This window comes from Xiphophorus couchianus, chromosome 23 (genome assembly GCF_001444195.1).
Source record: "Xiphophorus couchianus chromosome 23, X_couchianus-1.0, whole genome shotgun sequence".
Classification (NCBI taxonomy): Eukaryota; Metazoa; Chordata; class Actinopteri; order Cyprinodontiformes; family Poeciliidae; genus Xiphophorus; species Xiphophorus couchianus.
In genome coordinates, this window is record NC_040250.1 from 26,227,834 (window position 1) to 26,250,334 (window position 22,501).

At 39.6% G+C, this 22,501-nt stretch overlaps 1 protein-coding gene across 1 annotated transcript; it reads right to left on the reverse strand.

Annotated features, from left to right (window-relative positions):
- Window positions 1-5,944: 5,944 nt before the first annotated feature.
- On the reverse strand, window positions 5,945-21,771 carry fmr1 (fragile X messenger ribonucleoprotein 1). Its single transcript, XM_028008850.1, is given in 15 exon segments — window positions 5,945-12,905; window positions 13,519-13,598; window positions 14,017-14,217; window positions 14,310-14,538; window positions 15,387-15,486; window positions 15,488-15,686; window positions 15,771-15,849; window positions 15,944-16,114; window positions 16,557-16,673; window positions 16,757-16,850; window positions 16,946-17,094; window positions 17,219-17,290; window positions 17,420-17,513; window positions 17,605-17,657; window positions 21,328-21,771. Coding segments are annotated over 15 exon segments (1,896 nt in total). The 5' UTR covers window positions 21,379-21,771; the 3' UTR covers window positions 5,945-12,698.
- Window positions 21,772-22,501: the final 730 nt, after the last annotated feature.

Consider the following 22,501-nt stretch of genomic DNA (forward strand, 5'->3'; position numbering starts at 1 on the left):
CCGTATTCTTTCCAAATGAGAGAGCCGTACCTGTTCCCTCCAGCCACAATTAAACTGTTTTTTTCCCCCCACAACATCAACACCTGCTCTTTTGCTATGATAAAGACATAAGACAATAATTGTTGTTGGCATTTATTAAATTGAGAAAGCTGAACAGAAACTCAGAGTACAATCAGAAGTGGGTCCAGCCTCAGCTCTGTATGGAACATATCTGATAATGTTGTGGATATGCCAGACCACAAATGGGGTTAATTTACTACACAGTGGGGATGTGTTAGGGAAAATTTTATGTAACTTCACCTTACAGTAATGAAGCCTGTGAATGATTTTACATTGAATAAGTCAATGTCTAGGATTAGAGGAACACTTGTGTATATTCTCTAAAGCAGCCTTCCAGAGTTCGTCATTTATCTCCGTTCCTAATTCCTGCTCGCAGCCTGGATGGACGGCGAGGATCTGGATAATAACAAACTGTAAATCTGGGAGATTAGATGTCCTTCCCCACCACCCAGCTTAAAAAGTTCGTCAAATTAATTAGATATTATATTCTCTAAAGCGTGCATGTGTTTTTTGACATATGCCCTGACCTGTAGGTGTCTAAAATGATTGTGTTTATGGAGACCAAATTTGGCCTGAAGCTGAGAGAAAGAGGCAAAATTACCACCCACCAACAGATCACCAATAGTCCTGACGCCTAAATCTTTCCATTGCGTATAACCTGAATATAAAGTGGAAGGGACAAATGAGGGATTCCTTGGGATTCACTTTATGAAGGGATTCCTTGGTAATGAGGTAGATACAGACCCAATAGCAAACTGGGATTTTATCTGTTTCCAAATACATATAGTACTGTGGATGATGGAGTTATTGTTGTATGCTGTATACTAAATACGGCATACAACTGTAAGTATTTGTAAATACTTACAAATTTAGTTTGTAAGTATACTAAATTTAAACTTACAAACCAGTTATATAAAGTTCATTAAGTTTACCTTTGATGAACTACAGACGGCTGCTTATTGTCTGGTTATTGTCTGTACTTGGTGGTGACGAAATAAGAGCACCAATTTCATAAGGGCTGCAGTCTTCCTTTTACATTGTGACCCACCTGGGTTGTGTAAAATTGTGATCTAGCCAAATTGTAATAATACAAAGGGCACAAGAGTAAAAGTAGAATGAAAAATTTGGGAGGGCCAGTCCATCCTCCAATTTTGCCTGGCAAAGGTGAGCTTTGCTAATTCGGTGTGTTTTATAGTCCCATAGAAATGGAATGATTATAGAATCAAGTTTCTTAAAAAAACCAAAACTATTAGGTAAAAATATGGGAACGTTTTGAAACAGATAAAGGATCTGAGGGAGAAAAAACATTTTTATTGCATTAATTCTTCCCACCAGGGAAATGGGGAGAGATCTCCAAAACTGAATGTTGTTTTGCAGTTTTACCACAAGGGGGGTGGGTTCTCTTCATAAAGTGAATTAAAATCTCTAGTACCCGGTAATCTCTAATTAGCATCAGTTCAGTCTTATACCAAGCCTGCCAAACTGAGAGATCGTATATAGGACAGTTGGGACAGTACACTGAAGGTTGGTTGTGAACAGCAAGATATCATCCGCGTATAAGAAAATTTTATTTATTCATTTACAATTTTATTCATTAATTAATTTGTCTATTTATTTGTTTACTACATCCGGTACAAAACTCTTCAAATAAATGTTGAAATGCAAAATAAGCTAAACAAAATTTGACAACGATACGTGTTGGATGATTTGAATGTTCTTTGATCTTCCACTGTCACTACATGAGTCACACACCAGTACTTTTATGGCTGATGCTTTTTTTTTTTTTATTATCCACTGTGAACTATTGATCTGTTAGCAAACATCTTCACACAAAGCTAACTTCACAACAATGCCTGGTGATCCTTGCTCGCCTGTTTTATGCTCATTCGGTTGGCTTTAATGCTGAACACTTCCAGCACTGCTGGACAGAAATTGGACATTTTCTTCCAGTGGACCAATTACTATTACTGTAGTATTCATGACATATTGTAATCAAATCTAACACTTTTACATATTTTCTCCATGTTTCTAGAATCACCTGTTGATCATCAGTGCTAGTCTGAATACTTTATGAAGAACAACAACAGACATTTGGTGGCATTCACATGTCCTTCTTTGAACACGTGAATTTCCCCTTTTACTTCTGTTACTCTGTTGTTTTTGCTTTAAATACGATTGCAAACATATGATGTACATTAACAGTCACATATCGTAACTGTGCTTCACCTTCACTACTTTCATGGGTAAGTGGTGAACAATGAGACGTGCTGATTGTAACATGTTTAACTTGTGTTGCTCTGTTTTCTTTTGTGTGTGAAAAACAACAGAGGATTCTTTCGAGATTTTTTCCTCTTTTTTTGGAGACCTCACTCTATTTGGACCGCCTTAGAAAGGCAGCAGTTTTCGTTTCTGTTGATGCTTGTTGGTCACTTACCGTTCTGTGAGCGTTTCCCTCCACAAAACTCACAGTAACATTATTTGAAACTGCTGCAGTCAGGGCCGGATATACAAGGATGTGGGCCCCTGGGCTGGAGCCAGTTTTGGTGCCCCACCAACTAAGAAAGAACTTTTTTATTACTATTAATGGAAATTACAGTACATTAATAGGTAGCCCTATGCATCAGCAGACATGAATTGATGCACGGTAGGTTTAATGCGTCTCCTACCCAATAACCCTGTAATGTTCCCAAAGTAATTGACTGTAACATCATAATTTTCAAATGACTGGATATTGTTTGTATTCATAAAAAAAATCCAAAAATATTATAAACATCTCATCTGGGCTGCTGTGGTGGCGCAGGGGCAAAGCACAACCCACGTATTAAGGCCTTAGTCCTCGTGACGGTGGTTGCAAGTTTGATTCCCGGCCTGGCGACATTTGCCGCATGTCTTCCCCCTCTGTCATTACCCTGTTTTCTGTTGAACTACTTTCAAATAAAGGCCACTAGAGCCAACAAAACCTTTAAAAAAAACAAAAAAAACATCTAATCTAATTTGGGTCCAAAAAAACAGAAAGGGAAAATCTTTAGGTAACCCCCCAAAAATGAGGCCCTGGGCTACTGCCCTAATCAGCTCTTTTTAAAGTCTGATCTAAGTTGCGGTAGTTTTAATACGGAAAACATTCAACATCCTGCGGAAGAAAAGTTTTACCGCATGTACCGCTTGTTTTTTCTTGTAGAATAGATAAAATATGGATACTCTCTTTTTTAGAGTTATCAGAGTAACAGGGGTATCTCTAGACAATCGATACTTTTGGAAGACACTGTGAATTTATACATTTTTTTCAATCAAATTTGAAAAGATGTCTCTTCAACCCAGCTGCTGGGTAGCTACGTTTGAGTACGTAGTGAGTGAAATTCCTTGTCACCTCCTTCACTGTCCTCTTTCCAAGCACATCGCTTTCCATTCAGCTCAGCTGTGGCATTAACGTGACCAAACGTGTTCTCCATCGCACGTCTCCTGCACCACATGCCCAGCGGCGGCAGCTTCTTCTTCTTCTTTTTTTAAACTGTCTACGCCAGGCTACGAATAAGGACAGAGCAGATGGTTGAAAGTTTCCACGCAGCGTGTGCGAAGTGTTGTCAACTGTTGCTGTTTCACTCCTCTCTCTCTCTCTCAGGTAGGTTTGGACCTCCTTTGATGATGGAGCACGGAGAGTCCAAACTGCACCGGAGAAAGGAAACATCCTGATATGTGCTGTGTGTCTGTCTTTGTTTATTTTTCCCAGCGTGTTGCTGCTTTTGCTTTTTTTTTTTTTTTCTTTGGTTTGGTCTGGGGCAACATGCCAGTACGAGTCTGCATCACAACCAGCAAACAACAGCCTTGGTTGGAGGAGAGGAAAGGAGAGAAAGAGAGAGAGAGAGGGAGAGAGAGGCTGGGCATTAAAACACTGGCTGCCTTTCCTGTTATTGGCTGATTGTCTCAAAGTGCTGTTTCATATGGTCGACCAATTCCGGCCTCACAAATCACCGCACCATAAAAACACCGCATCAAAATACGACCAATCTTAAAGGGTTTTAAGCACCTGCAGGAACATGGATACTGTGTGTGTGTGGGCGTGTGTGTGTGTGTGTGTGTGTGTGTGTGTGTGTGTGTGTGTGAGGGAGTCCAAAACTAGGTCAGACACTGAGAGACAGAATGACTAGAGAAAGAGAGAGAAGAAGTGGGGGGGAAATTACACGATTTATGAATAAAACAGTTGTTGGATAAGTTATTAGAGAAGTGGGTGATAGGAAGAGATAGATTTGAGGAGAATTTGTAATTAGGGGCAAAAACAGAGAGACAAATATAACATTTGTTTCCTCGCTCGCAGCCTTCATCAACAGGGTGGCTGTTTGTTCACAATTATTATTGTTCCTGTCTTTCTGTGGTAATGTTGAAGTTATACAGCAGTGCCAATAATTTCAACAATGATTCTGAGAGGCTATTGAGAGTTATTTCTCTCTCTCTTTCTTTCCATCGCTCTCTCTCTCATAAACACATGAAAAAGAACATGAAATGAGAAAATAGTCAGGAAGTACCAAGTTCTCAGCCTTGAGCTCATTATTCTTGCTGTGTATCTTGCAGAAGTAGAGACGTGCATGTCATGAATTTTCAAAAATGTACCCAGGCTTTCTTCTGGCTCATCTTTCGGCTTCCTTGTGATGCCTTGTGGGAGGAGCGAGCACGGTGCCACAGTTCCCCCGTGTGGCTGAAAGTTAGTATTACACGTTGGTAAAAATCTTAAATCTTTTCACCTAATGCTACTTTTAAGCAAACAGTTTGATTTTATTACTCAACTTTATTTTGGGGGGGAAGTTTTTTTTATGAAGATATGAGACTCTATTATGGACCTCATTCTAATAAAATTAAAGGATTTTTGAGACATTTTGATGACATGTTATTTAAATCTGAGGGGTTTTTTGCTACTGCTCACTCGCATATTTCTCAGTATTATTATCAATATTATTAATTCTTATTATTATTCAGAGGCACAGAAAAGAAATTATAATTAGTCCTGGGAATTATGAATCCATTCAAAAATTGATTTCAAAATACGTTTAAGTTGTACGTCTTTGCCGTTTCTATTTGCGAACACACTGTGAAATTGAGTCTTTCCCACCCTAGACATGTATAGCTTCTTTTTTTTAAAAAAAAAAAAAAAAAAAGAAAACCGTACAGAACGTTTTAAATAATTTGTTTGTACTGTGTTTTCCTTTTGTCCGTCACATAATTTAAACAGAATTTCTAGACTTTTTGAAAAAAAGAATTTATTTCTGAATCGAATCGTGACCCTAAAAATCGCAATCGAATTGCTAGACTGAAAGATTTGCATATCTTATTATGGATCTTTGAATAAATCTAAGTTTGTAACATCAACAATTTTCTAGATAAATTACTATTTTAGCATTTATTGTGTTAAGAATTTAGAAAACATTTTCTAATTTGTTCTGAGACCTGGGTCCGAACCCCCCTTGTAATATCGGAAGTTTAAACTGAAAATTCTAAATTTAACTTCATGCCGTGTAGATATAGTCATATCTCTTGAACATTTTCCCATTGTAAATGGCTCCGGAACCGGAAGTAGTTGTTTGGACCTTCCACAATTGCCACGAATAACTTTTTTTCAGCCCGAGTGGCCTTTACTAGAGACATTAAACATTTATTAGACAGTAACCCGACGGATGCGGCAACGGAACCGAGAACGGGAGTCGAGCTCGTGACGGTCTCGTCGAGGCCGTTAGCTTCTCTTTACGGGGCGCTCGTGCTAAACACTGCGCCATGCGACGCTCGGGCGATAATAATTTTGACAGAAAATGACAACTGTACAAAACTTTTAGAGTGGTAAGGAGTAGCTTCGTGTCGTTAGCATCACACAAAAGGTACAAAAAATGCGCCCAAGATACCGGAGGAAGATCAAACTTTATTTATTGAAACTGCTTGCATACAAAATATATTGCACTATAACCAGACATGTCCACCCAAACATCTTAAATGCAGGTAGTATGTACAAAAAGAGAAAACAAAGATTAAAATGCCCAAAAAGTGCACACAAGGTTTAACAGCTTTTTGAATTACCCTGGTTTAAGTATCTACAGATGCTCTGCAAGTCGTCACTTTCTGGCAATCTATAGTTGAATAGCCCATAGTGTGAACACCTAGTAGTCTTCAACGTTACCTTCTATAAATTACTGCTGTCTGACATCTGAACTAACAATAAAAAATACAATTTGGATAGACCTTGTTTTAGCCCAAGACGAACCGCAATGGGACTAATGGCGGTTCATAAGTATCTTTAAATGTCTTGACATACATACCAAATTTGATGTTTCAAGTGAAGTCAGAACAAAGCAGGACCTTTCAGCATTTGGTCCGACTCCACTGTGTTCCGATTAAACAAACAAAACCTTCCCAAACTAAGTCAGTTCTATAGTCAGGACAGCACTCAATGTGACAATCACATGCACTCCTACACCCTATAGCCACAGACATAGACTCTCCGCTAATCTGTAAAGTACATACTTCCAATCGGATGTATTTCTACTTTTTGCCCAATTCTCTGTCGAAACGGCCTAAATGTTGAAGGCAGGCTCCAAGACCCAACGTTCACTTCCACTAGCTTACAAAGACATTTCTAGGTGAGACACAAGTGGGTTTACAGTGATTGAAGTTTCAGAAGGATTGCTCCTTAAAAAAATCCATCATCATGGTTTAAACAGTTGTATTGGAATTCATATTCATAGGTTCCCATGTAGAAAACGTTGCATGGTTACGTCTCAAATGGCGTCACGTAACAGCCCACTTCCATTTTGGGACCCCAAACGGTTCCAGAGCCACGTGATTGGCCGCAACCAATTCTGTTCATGCATCTCAGCATAAGTCGAAGTTCTTGATAGTTCACCCACTGAGATGAGCTTCATGCCATGAAATGAGCTCTACTGATCTCAGGTGAGTTGCTTAAATGCCAGGTTACTAGTTAACTACGTCACCACCAGTTGGTTAAAATGCTTCCAAAGCAACATCTCCTCAGTGACCTCAACCAGGTCAGCATGCAACAGTCTTCTTTCACTTTAGTGTTTTATAGTTATTTACATACATTGGTCTTGTTCAGCAGTGATCTCCCTAATGATCCAACCCAAACACTGAAATATGTTTCCGCTTTTCTTCCCCACAGAACTAATTCACTCTCCCGGAGGTAAAAAAAAACAACAAAAAAACACATCCCACCTGAACCTGGAGGCTCCATAAAACAACAACGCACAACCGGAGGTGAAGGGTGTTTCCTCCAATCTGGTGCGACAACAGCGCTAAAATGAAAAAGGTCTCTGAAACATTTATAACACTGTCTAAAAAAACCCCAACTAGATCAGTGCGTACCATCTATCCTGTGGGAGATAAGTCTGCCTGGCAGCACTAAAAGGGTAAATAACAGTTTTTGTTGTTGAAAAAATACCTAGGGTATTCGTAAATGACAAAAATAGGCTGGTTATTATTTCTTTAGCTGTACATGTAGAGAGCAAGAAAGTCTCAGGGTTCACTTTTAGCTAGAAACTAAAGGGAGAATCCATCCTACGGCATTATGCATGTCGACATACTGTAGGACATAATACTTGCTTCAGGTTAGCCACAAGTGTTTTCTTCAAGGCTGAAACCCTTTATATTAGCGCTAGGGAGATGCTAGTGTAGACTGCAGACATGGCTAACAATCACACACAGCGTCTCTTCAGTTAAAATAGACCTCTGCTATCACTCTATGTTCAGTTGTAGCTCAGAATAAATAAAGTGGTGTTTACCAGCACGTTTTTACACTTTGAAGCAAGTCAAAACGAGTTTCATGAGTTTAAGCTACACTAACCGTCTTTGTTGTAGCTGCTCTGAAATTAGCAACACCTTAGCTAGAACATGCTAGCATGTAGCTTCTTCTTTTTCCTTCTAATTTCAGAGTTGTTCACGACTGTTCCTAAATGCAACATGACGAGTCATGAGCTCAACAGGCAAACTATTCTTTCTTTCTAAATCTAGAATGAGGAAAAAGCTCCTGCAGACCATAAAACATCGAAGGGAGTCATGAAATCCAGACTCCGATCAATTAGCCCCATCGCCAAGTCATATCATTTCATACCCTGGTGATGCCATTTTGTCACGTCTAACATTCTGTACCCGAGTATTAAAATCACTGCGTTGTCAGAATTTTTTTTTTATAGACATTCTTATGAACTATAGTGATGAAAATAAAATAAGCAAAAATACCTCACATCTGGCTGGTAGGTATTTCTTGGGGTGATTCCTCTACATTTCCTTACAGTAGACTTTGAGAAGATAATGGAGAGTTTCTTACAATTTATTTTGTCAAAGTGAATACAAGCTGAAGGTTTAGCTGGTTCAAAAAGGCCATTTGGCACCTACATCTCTCCAAATAACCAAAAATAATAATAATGTAGAAGACAATCGAAACTCTAAAGGTATGAAATGACAAGGGGACTAACCAATCAGAACCCACAAAATTTGCCAACTTATGTATCAAATGGCCCAGAAATGTTTATTTTAGTCATCACTACAACAGATGCAGATTTGGGGGCAACAGAGAATCTAAAGCGTTCATAAATTCTTGACATTTACTTTAATGCTGTCATTGTCATACAGTTTCCATCAATCATTAGGTCAAATTCCCTGAGTGGGTTCAGTATTTTATTCAGTTTTGGGTAGATTTCCATAATGTCAAATGACAACCGACTCCCTCTGCAAAGCTGTTCATATCAACCGCATTTCAACCAAATCCTACTTTACTGCACAGCATTGAGTTTATTCTGAAGAGCTCTAGCATTTAGCCCAATATTAAACAAAAACAAAACAAAAAAATAGCATAAGAGAGCATTTTAAACAATTGTACAAATCTTTTCCTAAACAAATAATGACATCATTATATACAATATGCCACCCTCCCTTCTTTTGTTTTTTTTTGTCTTCTTTTTGTTAAACAGAACGCAGATGCCCTACTGACAATACATAGGTTAGTTTCACTGGAACCATTGGCTGATGAACTGGTTGGAATCCTTACCAGAGAAACTAAATGCAACATGGCTGGAGTGTAAACAAGTGAAAGCAAAGTCTTAACATATTAGTGATGGAGAAATTAACATCATACATACATACATCATAATTAAAAAGGGGGCAAAAAAAAAATAGACGACTTCTAAAACAACTCGTTTCATCATTTATTACTCATGTCACCATTTTCTAAAATGTTATAGAAAGTTCTACGTGTCACTGACTCTACGGTGTACGTTTTCAGCTCATGACTGGCTACTGAAGCCAAACGCCTATTTTTTAAAAAATTATGTCAAACTCCACGTAACGTCTTTAAAGTCCAGAAGAAAGATGTTCATGCAATGAAAGTTTAAAAAAAAAAAAAAAAAAAAAAAGAAGGAACCTGGCCTAATCACAGCCACCTCTTCGGTTCATTTATCAGGTGTTAAAGCGGCAGTAGGAGCAGGTTCACTTACCGCTTCATACCCAGAAATGAAACTTTAAAAATGGTGCACGTGCGAGGGCCGAGTGGCCACTCGAGGCCTGCACAGAATTTCACAGATGAGCCGTCAGGCTTCAGTCTGATGCTGTAGATGCAACACCTAGAGGTCCGGCGCTTACGGCAGCCACCGTCCTTAAGAGCTGAAACCACCAGACTCCTGAACCTTTACTTCTTTGCAGTCGGACTTCAGCCAAAGCTTTGAGAACTCAAGACAAATCAGGTTTTTTTTTACCATCTTGAGACGCTGAATTATCCTCCATCTAGGTTGTGATGCTAGCCATAATCGAAGGCACGTGTCACAAAATTAAAATTAAGGTTTCCCTTACACACTGAGTTGTCAGAGTTCTTAAATAAAAGTAATTCAGACGTTCCTTTAGAAAGGTTTGTTTCTTTTCAAGAATTGTGTCAAAGGTTTTGGTTTTAGTAGGATTTGTGAAGCAGGCCACAAGAAACTTTAATGTCTAGCTTTGCTAATATGAAGGTTTTGTCACGTCCACCTGTACCGTCTTCGCTTCACTATTAGCTTTACCTAAATTTGACTATTTTTAAAACCATCCCAACATACAAGTACGCGAATCTTGACAAAATCCAACATATTCTTCAATAGCTGCATTTCCATTGACTATAAAATGGCGCATTTCAAATATAAATTCACTTAATGGAAACAGTCATTACTAAAAAACTTGTTTTTCGGTAAAAAGTTTTTTTGTTTTTTTTTAATCAAAATAGTTCTGTCGCAAAACTGCAATGGAAATGTTTTTGTTTTTTTTGCATCACACGAGTCATGTGACCAACAAGCAGCTTTTACCACTGGCAGAAACCAAGAAGAAGAAAACGACAGGAAGTATTTGAGGATGACTGCGCGGTAGGTATAATGACCTATTGGATGAACAAGCTAATTCACAATTTAAAAAAAAAAAGTTTTGACAAAGTTTTGTGCACACTTTTAATGGAAACGCAGCTAGTGAGAATTATGAAAAAGAAGATTTGAGTGTTAAATAAGAAAGTCTACGGATTCATTGATAAACCTAGTCTTAGTCATTTTGTCTCCTAAATCAAATCCCCTCTCTAGATTAGCCCATGGCCATTATTGCGGTCGGTTTGAGTTGAGAACTTTAACGGAAAAAAACAACAGTAAATCAACTTTTAAGGCTTTCTCCCCAAGCTAAACCAAACTGCTCTCTTCCATGCAAGAAAATCCACAGAAATCAATGAATACAACGTTAAAATGCGTCATGATTACAGTTCACACCCATCATATTGTTTTGACCTCCATTATGTAAACAGTACCAAAAAAAAAACAAAAAAAAAAAACAACTCAGGGACTTCAACTTTTAAAACAGCCATTTCTCTCATGAAGAATCACAGAATCTCCATCATGCATCATTACGCTGATGACGATTTCCTTTATAATTTGCCAAATTTACAGACGAGGAGGAACATAAACCCAAGGCACAAACATAAAGGAGCCTCTTGGTGACTGAAAAACGAGAAGCTCACAGTTTATGAAAAAAAATCACAGGCACATAATGACCGCTTCGCCGACTTCCGTAGCTGTAGGAAAATGTCTCATTTTTGTCGTTTACAAGATGCAGCCAAAATGTGATTTTGACGGGAAAAAAAGGTAAACAGGAAAGAGATAGATCACAAATATGTTGGACAAGCAGAACGGGGGGGGCAAAACCTCAGCCAAAAACAACTGATATTTCATCTACAGTTAAGACAAATATGTTTTACAAATGAAAAGACTTGACAAATTAATAAACTAAACAGGAGAACTGTCCTGTTTGAGCCATTTCATCTGCCCTCCACTTAAGTGGACTCTTTTAATGTCAGTAAATAGAGCCAGAAACCAAAGTAAAATGCAGGTTAGGAGTCGTCACCCGACAGCTCTTTAGTACCACCCTGTGAATCAGTGCAGTATCGTCTAAAACCAGTGCAGGCGTGCTGCGATGAATCCGTATACGAGCATCAATCTTTTATTTTACAGGCTGGAGCCATGAGTCGGTGTTTATTTTTTTTAACCTTTCTCTCATCGTATCAGCAATCTGCTCACAAGAGAGGTGGAGCGTTTATTTATTTATTTTTTTACAAAATGACAGTTGACATCGACGTAGTACAAACCTAGACTTTTGGAAGTTGCTGCTGAGTTTTAATTTGCTTTTTTTTAAAAAAAAAAAAAATAGAACAGATATTTCACACCAGCTGGCCTCAGGTTTAAGTCTGTATGCTTCAGAAGAGACGGGGTCCGACAGCTTACAATATTTAGGCATCAAACCAAACAAAGACCTTTTTATATAACAGCGTGATGTAGAGCGTCGCTTTTAGGAGTGCCTACCTGTTTGTATTTCAGTGTGGGGAAAAATGGTAGAAAATCAAAGTAAAGTGCCATCTGCAAACATTTTTTCCCCCACAACCAAACGTCTTCCCACCAGGACGAAAAATTAAAAAAAATCTCAGATTTGCTACTTTTTTTTTTTTTTTTTTTTTGAACAGGTACGGTGTAGAAAGCTGGTTTTGGGTGACTTTGAAAATGTTGGATTTTGGGAGTTTTAGAGAAGCAAAACGTGTTTCTGTACCAGTGGGGGAAAGGGATATGTTTGGACACAGCAAAGTCTGCGATCATCTCTAAGAGTTCAAAACGTTGAAACTTTTTGCCAAATGGATGAAATCGTTTCCACAGATTTCTGCTGCCGCCGTCGTCGTTCCCGTTTTCTCGTGCGAGTAAGCCCAAATGAGACCGAAGGGGAAAAAAAAAAAAAAAACTCCCCAAAAAATACATATTTGTGGTGTTGATGGAGTGAAATGGGAGCGTTTTTTTCCCGCCCCCTCAGCTAACCCTTCTGTCACAGAGGAGCTTTCGTCAAAACCTTCTTCTTCTTGTCCTCTTGTTCCAAAAACAGTCCAGAGAAGAACAGGAGACGGCAGCAGGCGGGAACAGATCAAGACTTCGCTAAACGTTTCCATGCCAATGGAAATGCGTGTCCTCTTGTGTGCGACAAAGACGAGAAAAAGACAAAAAAATAAAATAAAATACGCCAGAAACTATAAGATGGTGTTTGAGAAGTTGCCTGTGTGTGTGTGTGTGTGTGTGAGAGAGAGAGAGAGAGAAGGTCCTCAGTGGGTGCATCTACGACACTCCGTTCACCAGCGCCGGAGCGTCCTGTTTGTCCTTCTTCATCCCCCGGTCTCTCAGGGGTCTCTGTTGGTGATGGCGGGACTGGCTGTCCCCGCTGACGGCGATGCCACTCTGGGATGAAGAAGGTCCTCCTCCTCCTCCTCCTCGGCCGCCTGATGAGTGCTGCACGCTGCGCTCGTTGTTTCCGTCCACACGGATCTGCGGGGCAAAACAGAACATTACATCCGCTCCCACACTCCCATGTTTTTATTATTAACATATTCATACCTCATGACTGAAACTAGAGATGCACCGATTTCATATCAACACCTGTATCAGTACAGATACTGAACAAAATTCTTTCTGTGACAATGTGCCTGATCCAGGAGGGTGGATCTATTCAGTCTAATTCTACGCTTTGTGCTCTGATATCATGCTTTATTTATTTTACATTGTATTTAGAATTTTTAGTTGCTCTTTCTGAACCATTTGAAGGAAGGTTTTCTGCTGTTTATTTTTACGTGTTTGACCAAAAATAGTCAACCTGTTGTTTTTAGTTTCTCTTTTATTTTCCATTAGATGTTTTGCTCCTAACTGGACTGACTGAACAAATTAAATTTGTTTTGTTTTTACATGTTTGGCCATTCTTGTGACGTTATTGGTGTACTTAAATGTGCTATACTGGTGCACAGTTAACAAATAAAGGTGTAATTTGGTACATTTATGTCTGTATTTAAAAAGAAGAGGAAGATGAAGAAGAAATGTTTTAAATCAATTCAGTTGTTTTTCTCTATCAGATTGGTATCTGAGAGAAATACCAGCAAGAGTTCACCTGCAGTGTGTCTTCCTGGCCTCGAGGTTTTGGGTCCCTTACATGACGAGGTCTTGGCTCGCCCCACTGCATGTCATCACCTAGGCAACACAAAAACAAATACTTTTGACTAAAAATACCTTTTAGTCAAAAGAAATCATAAAATGGTGACTGTGTATAATAAACCTAAAGTGAAAAGCGGCTTTATTCCGAAGACATTATAGATTATGGTTATCAGCTAAAAAAAAAAAAAAAAATCTTTATTCAGATTGGAAAAACATAGCATTCATGTAGTCAATTTAAAAAAATGCCACTCGAGTTTTGAGTAGAGCATATTTACAGACAAAGGTGTTTATATTTGAAAACACTAAAGTTAAAGGTGAATCAACTACTAAATTAGTAGACAATTACTGAAATAATCGACTAATCACAATTAATCCGATTAATTGTGTGAGCCCTAAACACAAAGATATGTATTATTTCAGGTTGCTAACCTAGCAGAGGAATAACAATAATCACCTTTATACCCTCCCACTCCTCTCCCTCTGCCCCCGCGGCCTCTCAGGCACCCCCCTCCGGCTCGTTTCCTGCCGTCTGTCCGTCTGGGCAGGGACCCGCCTCCCGTCATCAGCTCCTCGGTGGGAGCCAGGGACCAGTCGCTCAGCTCCTCTCGGTGGTCTGACTCCGTTTCCGAAGCGTTGGACGCCTCCGAGTTGGTGCCTGTGGAGTCGAAAGTCAAAAGAGTTTACGGTAAACGAGGAAGTACGACGAACCGGCGCATGAAGAAACAGGAAGAGTTACGGTGAGCACACCTGAGGTGAACGCCGCCCCGCCCCCTCTCCGGCCCCGTCCGCCTCTTCCTCCCATGTAGGGCTTCCCACCTCCTGCTCCTCTGCCCATCCCCATTCCCATCCCGTTATCGAACACATAGGATTTGTCTTTGGGGTTTCGGGGGCCTGCCCCACCCCCACCGCCCCCGCCCCCTATCTGTCGCAGCTGCTCGTCAATCTGAAGGCGCTCCAAGCGCAGCTGGTCCACCTCCTGCAGACAATGAAACAGGAAATTACATTTCCAGTAAGAGGACACAGTCCTGACCAGGTGTACTGGTGTACCTCAAGAAAAACAAAACAAAATTAGGGTTGCATCGATTGCAGGTTTTTGGTCGATCACCAATCTTTAGCACAATTTCTGCGATTTCTTTTTAAATTTGGTTTCATTTAATCTTTTAAAAGAAATTTAAGACTTTTAAAGACCAGCATGAATGAAATTTAAGGCCTATAAATCAACAGAAAACAAAAGAAAAATGTTATATTTTTTTATGAAAAATCGCATCTGTCAGCGATAAATTTGCACTTTCTCACAAGACACAGAAAAAAAGCTAGCTAGTTAGACAGCAACAGTTTATTAGCAGCTGATGAACTTAAAGTCCCCTCAACTGCATTTAGTCACAAATCATCCCTACGTAGAATATACTAGCTGAAACATTTCAGCCACAACAAAGTTTAAGACCTGTAATAAATGCATTTAAGGGCAACTTTGATCTTCTTTTTATTTTAATTTGAGATATTTTAAAGGCCTTAATTTTACATACAAGAATTTGACACTTTAAGGCTTTTTAATGATGCGTGGACAGTCTGTTTAAAAAGCCTGACCTGCCAATTCTGATTTTGGCTGATACCAATTTTTCTATCTGAAAAGTTATTTAAATATGGATTCTGTCAAGGAGAGGCTGATTTTCAGATCTTTACAGAGACAACATAAGATCGGAGGATGGGATTGGTTGTATGTGTAACTATTGTCAATCTCCCAAAATTAAGGAAATTGTTGCAGATTTATCAATGCACACCTACACAACACTATTAATCTGTCTTCTGGGAAGCAACACACACCTTAAGGTAATTGAGGTGATAGTCCAGGAGCACTGTTGCATTGGAAATACTTTCCTTGGTCCCCACAAACACAAATGGCACCATTCCCTGAAGAACATCAAACACGGTTTGATGCGGAAGAGATGTGAAGAAAATCCAGAAACTGAGGCGTTTTCATCCCGACACCACTGACCTCATCTGCTGCTGCCGCGGCCGCCGCTGAGGGCTTCTTGTCGTTCTCCGGCTCGATTCGAACCCTCACCACACCGGACTTATCCACCACTTCCTGGATCAGCTTGCCGTTCTTTCCAATCACTTTTCCTGCAGGGGGTCCGAATCCGGTCAGTGGCGAGAGAAAGCAAATATGAACTAAAGAGTTAGAGCGCATGATCTCATTATGCTCACCGACTAAGTTTCGGGGAACTTTGATGATATCTTCAGAAAACTCCAGGTAGCTCCTAGCTATTCGGACGGCATCCTGGTCCTGGGAAAAGCAGACCAATTAAAAGGCTGTTACCCTCTTCTTCATCACGTAGTACCTCGTTGGTGTGGCAGTTGATCTGGAGAAGCCCTCCTACCTCCCCATATATGTGGAAGGTGCAAGTCTCTTCGTCCAGGTCGATGTTGGTGACTCCGGGGACTTTTCGCGCCTGCTGAATGTTGGCCCCGTGAGTCCCGATGGCCAGACCCATCAGGTCGTCCCGAACTGCAAACTGCTCATGAAACCGAGACGCCAGCTGTCTGGAACTCTGAAACAAACAAAACTACATCAATAATTTGATTGGTTTGCCGTTTATGGGAAATATCCACAACCTTTTACGTATTTTGCGGCTCTAAATAAAACAATGTTTAATTTAGCTGGACTGAAGACAAAAAAAAACTCTTCCAATTTCAAAGGATTGCAGACTCCTGACCTAAAATCTTAACAAAAACAAACAGATGATCAAATCAAAAATCAAATCAAATTTTATTTGTATAGCACATTTCAGCAGCAAGGCATTTCAAAGTGCTTTACATCATAACAAACACAGAAACACAAAGCAACATAGAATCAATAATCAAAACACAACATTAAGTCAAATTCCATCAATAAATTTGTAATTGATTATGTTTCAAATACAATCCTAAACAGGAGGGTTTTAGTTGAGTTTGCGTGTCACACAAAAGGTGTGAACAGTTTTGTAAGCGTACCTCCAGCTGCCTGCTGGCCTCCTCGTTCCGCATCATGAGCGACAGTTTGGTGCGGAGGCTCCTGAAGTGCATGTCGCTCATCATGTTGGCCCGCTTTGTCGTGACCTCGTTCATTGACTGCAACAGGAGGTAAAGCTGGATTTTTACTCACATCCACAACACAGGCGGACGACTATGGACGTTAAAATCTGCTGACGAACCAAGATGACCAGCTGCTTTTTCTCAGAGTCGTAGGTGATGTTGAACGCGCCGACGGCCTTCTTGAAGTCTTTGTGCGCCGACTCCTTGGAGCACCTGGAAACGCGACGTGCAAGACGAGTCGTTATGTTTTATTTTTGTTTGTGTTAATAGAACTGAAAAGGGCGGTGTGGGTTGTGAATGAGACTTGCATCTGTCGCAGGTCTTCAGGGACTTCCAGCCTGATCTTGATGAAGGTGTTTTTGGTGGCTGGCTTGTTCGGGTTGACCGGCCGTAACCGCTCCAGCGTCACGATCTCGTTCAGCGTGGCGTCGCACGCCGCGTACTCGATCACGTAAAACTGAAAACAGGAAAAGGTGAGGGTCAAAGGTTCCTAAAGGAACATTTACAACAGACGATCAACGTTTTTACCAAACTAAAATCTATTCTAAAGGTTGAATAAAGATATGTGGATCCCGCCGTACCTCTCCTTTGACCATGCGAACCTTGGCCAGCCACCAGCCACACGGCTCCTTGTCATTCGCTCTGGAGTACACCTGACAAACACACGCAGTTCATTTCTCAATAACCTTTGCATTGATCCTCAATAACTTGCATTTTAACTCCATTCTTTGCATTTATGTTTTAGCAATTCTTGAAAAGAAAACGGAACTATTCCCACCCACCTCAACTTCATCACTCTCATTTATCTCTTTGCTGAAGCCCGTCGGAGGAGGGAAGCGAACGTCCTGGAACGGGATCTGACGCTCCGGCTGCCAACTGGGACACGCAAACAGTAAAAACAGACTTCATAACGTTGGCCTAAGATGAAAACACAGCCATTATGTTTGCCTTTTATTACATTACTCACTTGTTTTCAAATGCCACAGTGATGGATCCCTCGTGGACGTCCTTCACAAAAGCCTGTGAAGCATAAAAGAAATTAATAGTTACCACGATGCATTGTTCTGGTACAAAAAAAAAAAGAAGAAAATATAAAACTAAACAAGCCTCTGCCACTATTAAAAAGAGGATTATTCAGACTTTTATTTTGTAAAATTCAGACTTTTTTCACAAAAATCAGACTTTTTTTTGTAAAATTCAGTTTCGTCTCAGAATTGACTCTTTTTTTTGTTTTTTTTTTTGCAGTTCTGACATTTCCCGCAGAATTTTTACTTTCTTTGCAAAATTCTGGGTTTTTCCTCAAAATGTTGACTTTAATTCTCATTAAAGAATTATTTTCTTTTTTTCAGTGGCTCTAATCCTCTTCCACTGATTCCGTAAGACATTTGACTCCAGTTTGACTGTATCTCGCTACAATCTGCATTCATGTGCATAAAAGACTGCAAATAGGACACATCCTGCCTGTAAGGAAACGACTAATTCAAAGATTCAGAGTGTTGCCTGAGGAGTAGCACTGGGTTTAAAGGCTTGCAGTCAGCGACGGATGAAATCAAGCAAAAACAGAAGCTTCCCATAAACCTCTGAAATAGTCAGTGAAAGCTTTCTTAAAACCTCCCTGAGTTGTAGAAGTCAACAGAATTACAGTTAAGGAGTCACACTAATCCAAGTAAAAACTAACAAATGTTCATGTAGTGAAGTGTTGGCGTTTTTCTGCCTGCCATCATTGGTGTGCATTTACACTACAGCTGTTTAGTCCGCTTTAATCGAAGTCCAGTTTATTTGCCTACAAAGCGTAGTTCTTTTGTGGAGGTGTGAATGCATAGTCGAAATCTGATGTGGACCAATAAACTGAAAAACCTAGGTCTTGATTCGGTGGAAGGGAACTCTGGTGTGGTTCAGATGCAATCACCAAGCACACCGTAGGCCACTCCGAAAGCAGGAAGTGGACAATAGTGTAACCAAAACAAACGGACCAGTCTAGCGGTAATGGGAGAAATTACCAAACACAAAAGAGAAATCAAACAACCGCTAATTTCTGATATTTCTCCATTTTTGTTTACATTTCATGAAGAAGGAAGTTGCTTTCAGTGCCTTCTTCAGACGTTTTTGTGCCGTTTCCTTCACCGTTTCTTGGTGCAGCGTCACCGCAGGCGAGGAGGGGAACAGGCTTTTCAAAGGCTTCAGTTTGTTTGACAAAGTGCAGTATGAAAGACAATCGCGTCAACTGAAAATGGAACAAATGTTGCAGTTTCGGTCCCCAATTGAACAGAGTCAACCAGACTATCAAGTCTGAAAACACACCAAGAACAAGATTTCTATTACATTAACTCTCTCACACACACACCCCAAACGTTTAAAAACCGTAAAAAAAAAAAAACGTGGGGTCCACAGCATTACGCTTGTCGGACTTTAAAAGACCACCAGAGATGTTCCTAAATAGGCTACATAAACGAGGAGACACACACTAAACACTTGTCTAATATTTTTAATCAAGCTCCTGTTGCAATTCAACATCCGTCACAAAAGCATTTTAAATTAACTCTATAAAAGAAACTGAAATATCTGACCAATTCTTACTCGTGGTTTTCCATCACTTAGAAGATTCCTGGTTCATACAGATGGAGAGTTCTTTTTAGCGTTTGACAACATTCTGAACGTTTAGGTTTTAGTATCTGTACGTTTCCCACAGGTCACACCAAAAATACCGAAGTTAGCTTCTGATTTGGGAGTGTGATAAAGAGTTATTTCACAGATTTTTGGCATCTAAACCAGTTTGGGTAAACATCACTTCAAAATCCATAGTTACTTCTAGGGCAACATACATGATGAGAAGCAAAGTTGCTATTATTTACCATTAAACTGGACTTTAGGGCGACGTCTTCAGCCTGTGCTAAGGCAACCAACTAACATGGCTGCCAATTGACATGAGGAACTCCTTAGACTTGTCGGATCTAGATTGGATTATTCTTCTTTAAAAACTTTGATTTTTTAGTTAACAATTTCAAATCTGTGATTGAATTATTTTATTTGTAAAGCTAAAGTGCTAGCCAGTTTTTTCAGCTCCAGTTTAGGAAATACAGGGACCAATTTAACCCCGACCCCAGATGCCCAGAGCCCACTTGGGTATTCTGTACTGTAGATTTTTATTTTTTAACAACAGATTAAGATTAAGGGGTCAATAACGTCAGCATTTTTCGACCAATATGTAACCATTTTCATAATTGTCAGACTAGCAAGTTACACGGCGTGCAAATAAGTGCCAGAAATCAACCACACAGCATGGTAGGAAAAGGCATAGAGTTGTAAAGAAGAGAAAGAGGAAGGTATAACAAGATGTCGGTGAGGCGTGCTGTGATGTCCAGTATGGAGAATTAAAAGGAAAAGCTGAGCTGGAGGTGGCATAAATGTAGATTCTCATTGGATGGGATAAAGGTGAACTGGTTTGTATATGAAGGATGTATATGTACGCTGGTGTTCGGGTGAGATGGATGCAGATGATCTGCTTTTATACGTTTTAAGACAAGAATCCCCCTTCCCAAACTGACACTTTATAGTGCGTGCGATCTGGTTGCAATGCCGAAATCAAATATAAAATGGACATTTTGTTCAGTAACATTGCTTCTGTGGAATACAGCATGCTTGTTGATTTACAGCAGCTACCTTTTATGAAATGCAACACATCTTAGATCACACACTGATTGTCAGAAGTGTGGCTCACTTCAGTTATGACCAGTGAGATATCTCCTGACTGGCAACCTGCATCAACAACCCAGTCTGACCAGTTCATTTACAGCCAGGAATACCTTTTACAATCAACTTTAATTAGTCTCTAATAAAGATAAATTTTTTATTACTATGTAAACAACAACAATAATAAAAAGTCATATTTAGTTAAAAAGAAATATGACTTTAGTAGCCTCTAGTAAAAAGAGATATAGATTTTTTTTTTATTATTGTGTGAAGCCTTTATTTATTGGCTACCCAAATACCAAATGATATTTTGTTGTGGTGTGGAAAATCTCAAACAAGGCTAATCATCTCAATTTAAATATGCCTGTTTTATCATATTACAGAATATAGAGTGCTAACCTGGATTTCTTTAATCGTTTACTTGATTTACACCGTCAACTCAAAGCCTAGAAGCTCAGAAAACACACCAACGTCAGTCGTTTTTCATACATACTTGAAAAAACGATTAAATCCAACTCCATCGATTTCAAGACAGGGTTCTAATTCAGTCTACTAGTAGTATTAGCATAATGTGATTTGTTCGTTCGCCCACCAAGCAGCCACTGCTACAATTTGTTGCTCATTTATTGATCATCTTGGCTGAAACATCAATGCAAGTTGAGCTGTGAGCATCTGTAAGAAGCTCTCCTCTTCATCTCTTAAACGGATACAACCACGTAGCCTAAATTAACCGTTCTGGTTTAGCAGACACCCGGCCGGGATGTGGACGTCAATTAAGTACGGAGGGAAACACAAATAAAACGTAAAAGATTTTGTCTTCTGGTTTATTATTGCCCCGATCTAGGTGGAGGCTGGCCACAGAGAAGAGGCCCACATCCACCAACAGGCATCGGAGAGCTAGCTCGGCGCTGTTATTTTTAATTTTTTTGTTCTTCATTGTTTATATTTGAACAAACTATGGCAACTGTAGCATAAGCGAGGTGTAATTTATGTAACTTACCTTATAAAAGGCTCCACTTGTGCCTCTCACTTCCACTACAAGCTCCTCCATGACGCAACTTATCACAGCTCGCTAGCTAGCTAACTACAGTTAGCAATGTTAGCAGCTAGCAAGCTGGCTAGCCCGCTGCTAGCCAAGGTAGAGTTTCCAACCGTGGGCTTCCCTGCTTTGTCAAATGACGCTTTCAGCTGGATGCAAGAAGGGACTAAGGTAACCGTGCGCGACGGTGACGTTGTTCTTCGTTTCGCACCGTCCGTCAATTCTCTGTCTGCTCTTCGCGGCTTTTTAATTCGGAGCGAATAAGAAAATGAAAGGCAGATGGCTGTCCAAGTTAGCCCGTGGAGTTAGCTGGTTTATGTTAATGCTGTGTGATTAGTCGGGAGGCAGCTACTGCTGGCTGGCTGCATCTCTCCATCATGTGACGTCTTCCCTTTCTTCCTCGGCTGCCAACCGAAGCTGCTCTCACTAAAACATGCCTCTTACTGCTGCCCGCGGGTAAGAAGGAGGAATACATCCAATATAATCCCAAATGAATTAATTTAAAATGTTTGTTTACATATAAAAAAATAGCAAAATTTCAGTTGTTTTTTTTTTACCACCAGCTTTCTCCTGATGTAATGTGGATAATATTCCAACATATATTTAATGTATCGGTGTATTTTACTGCTATAGTTTTCAAAATTTGATGCAAAGTACCTCTGGTGATACTTTGTATTTTGTGGGACATGATACCTTTTTGTATCAGACATTAGCAAGATCAATAATATGTAGATTACAGTAGAACTAATAAGTTGAGGTGAAGTAAATACAGGGCCTGTATCACCGATGTCGATACTGCTACCGATACCGATACTTTTTATTTTCTAGGTTTGATATATTATCAAATTTCTGGCCTTTGGCTGTTTTTTTCTTTGTATCCTTTTGTTAAAACCTATAGAATTTAGACAAAGTTTATAGGTGTCTACAAAATACTTTCAGAACATGACAAACAGAAAACATAGAAAAACCGAACAAATGTGTGCATTTTTTCCCCTAAACAAATAAAGTGCAAAAAATACATAATTTGAGAGCAAATCAAAGCAAAATCTTTTCTGAGGTAGCATTGAGAAACTACACTATAAAAATAAGATAAAATTTGAATCTGAAATTAAAGCATTGATCTTATCAGTGTCGA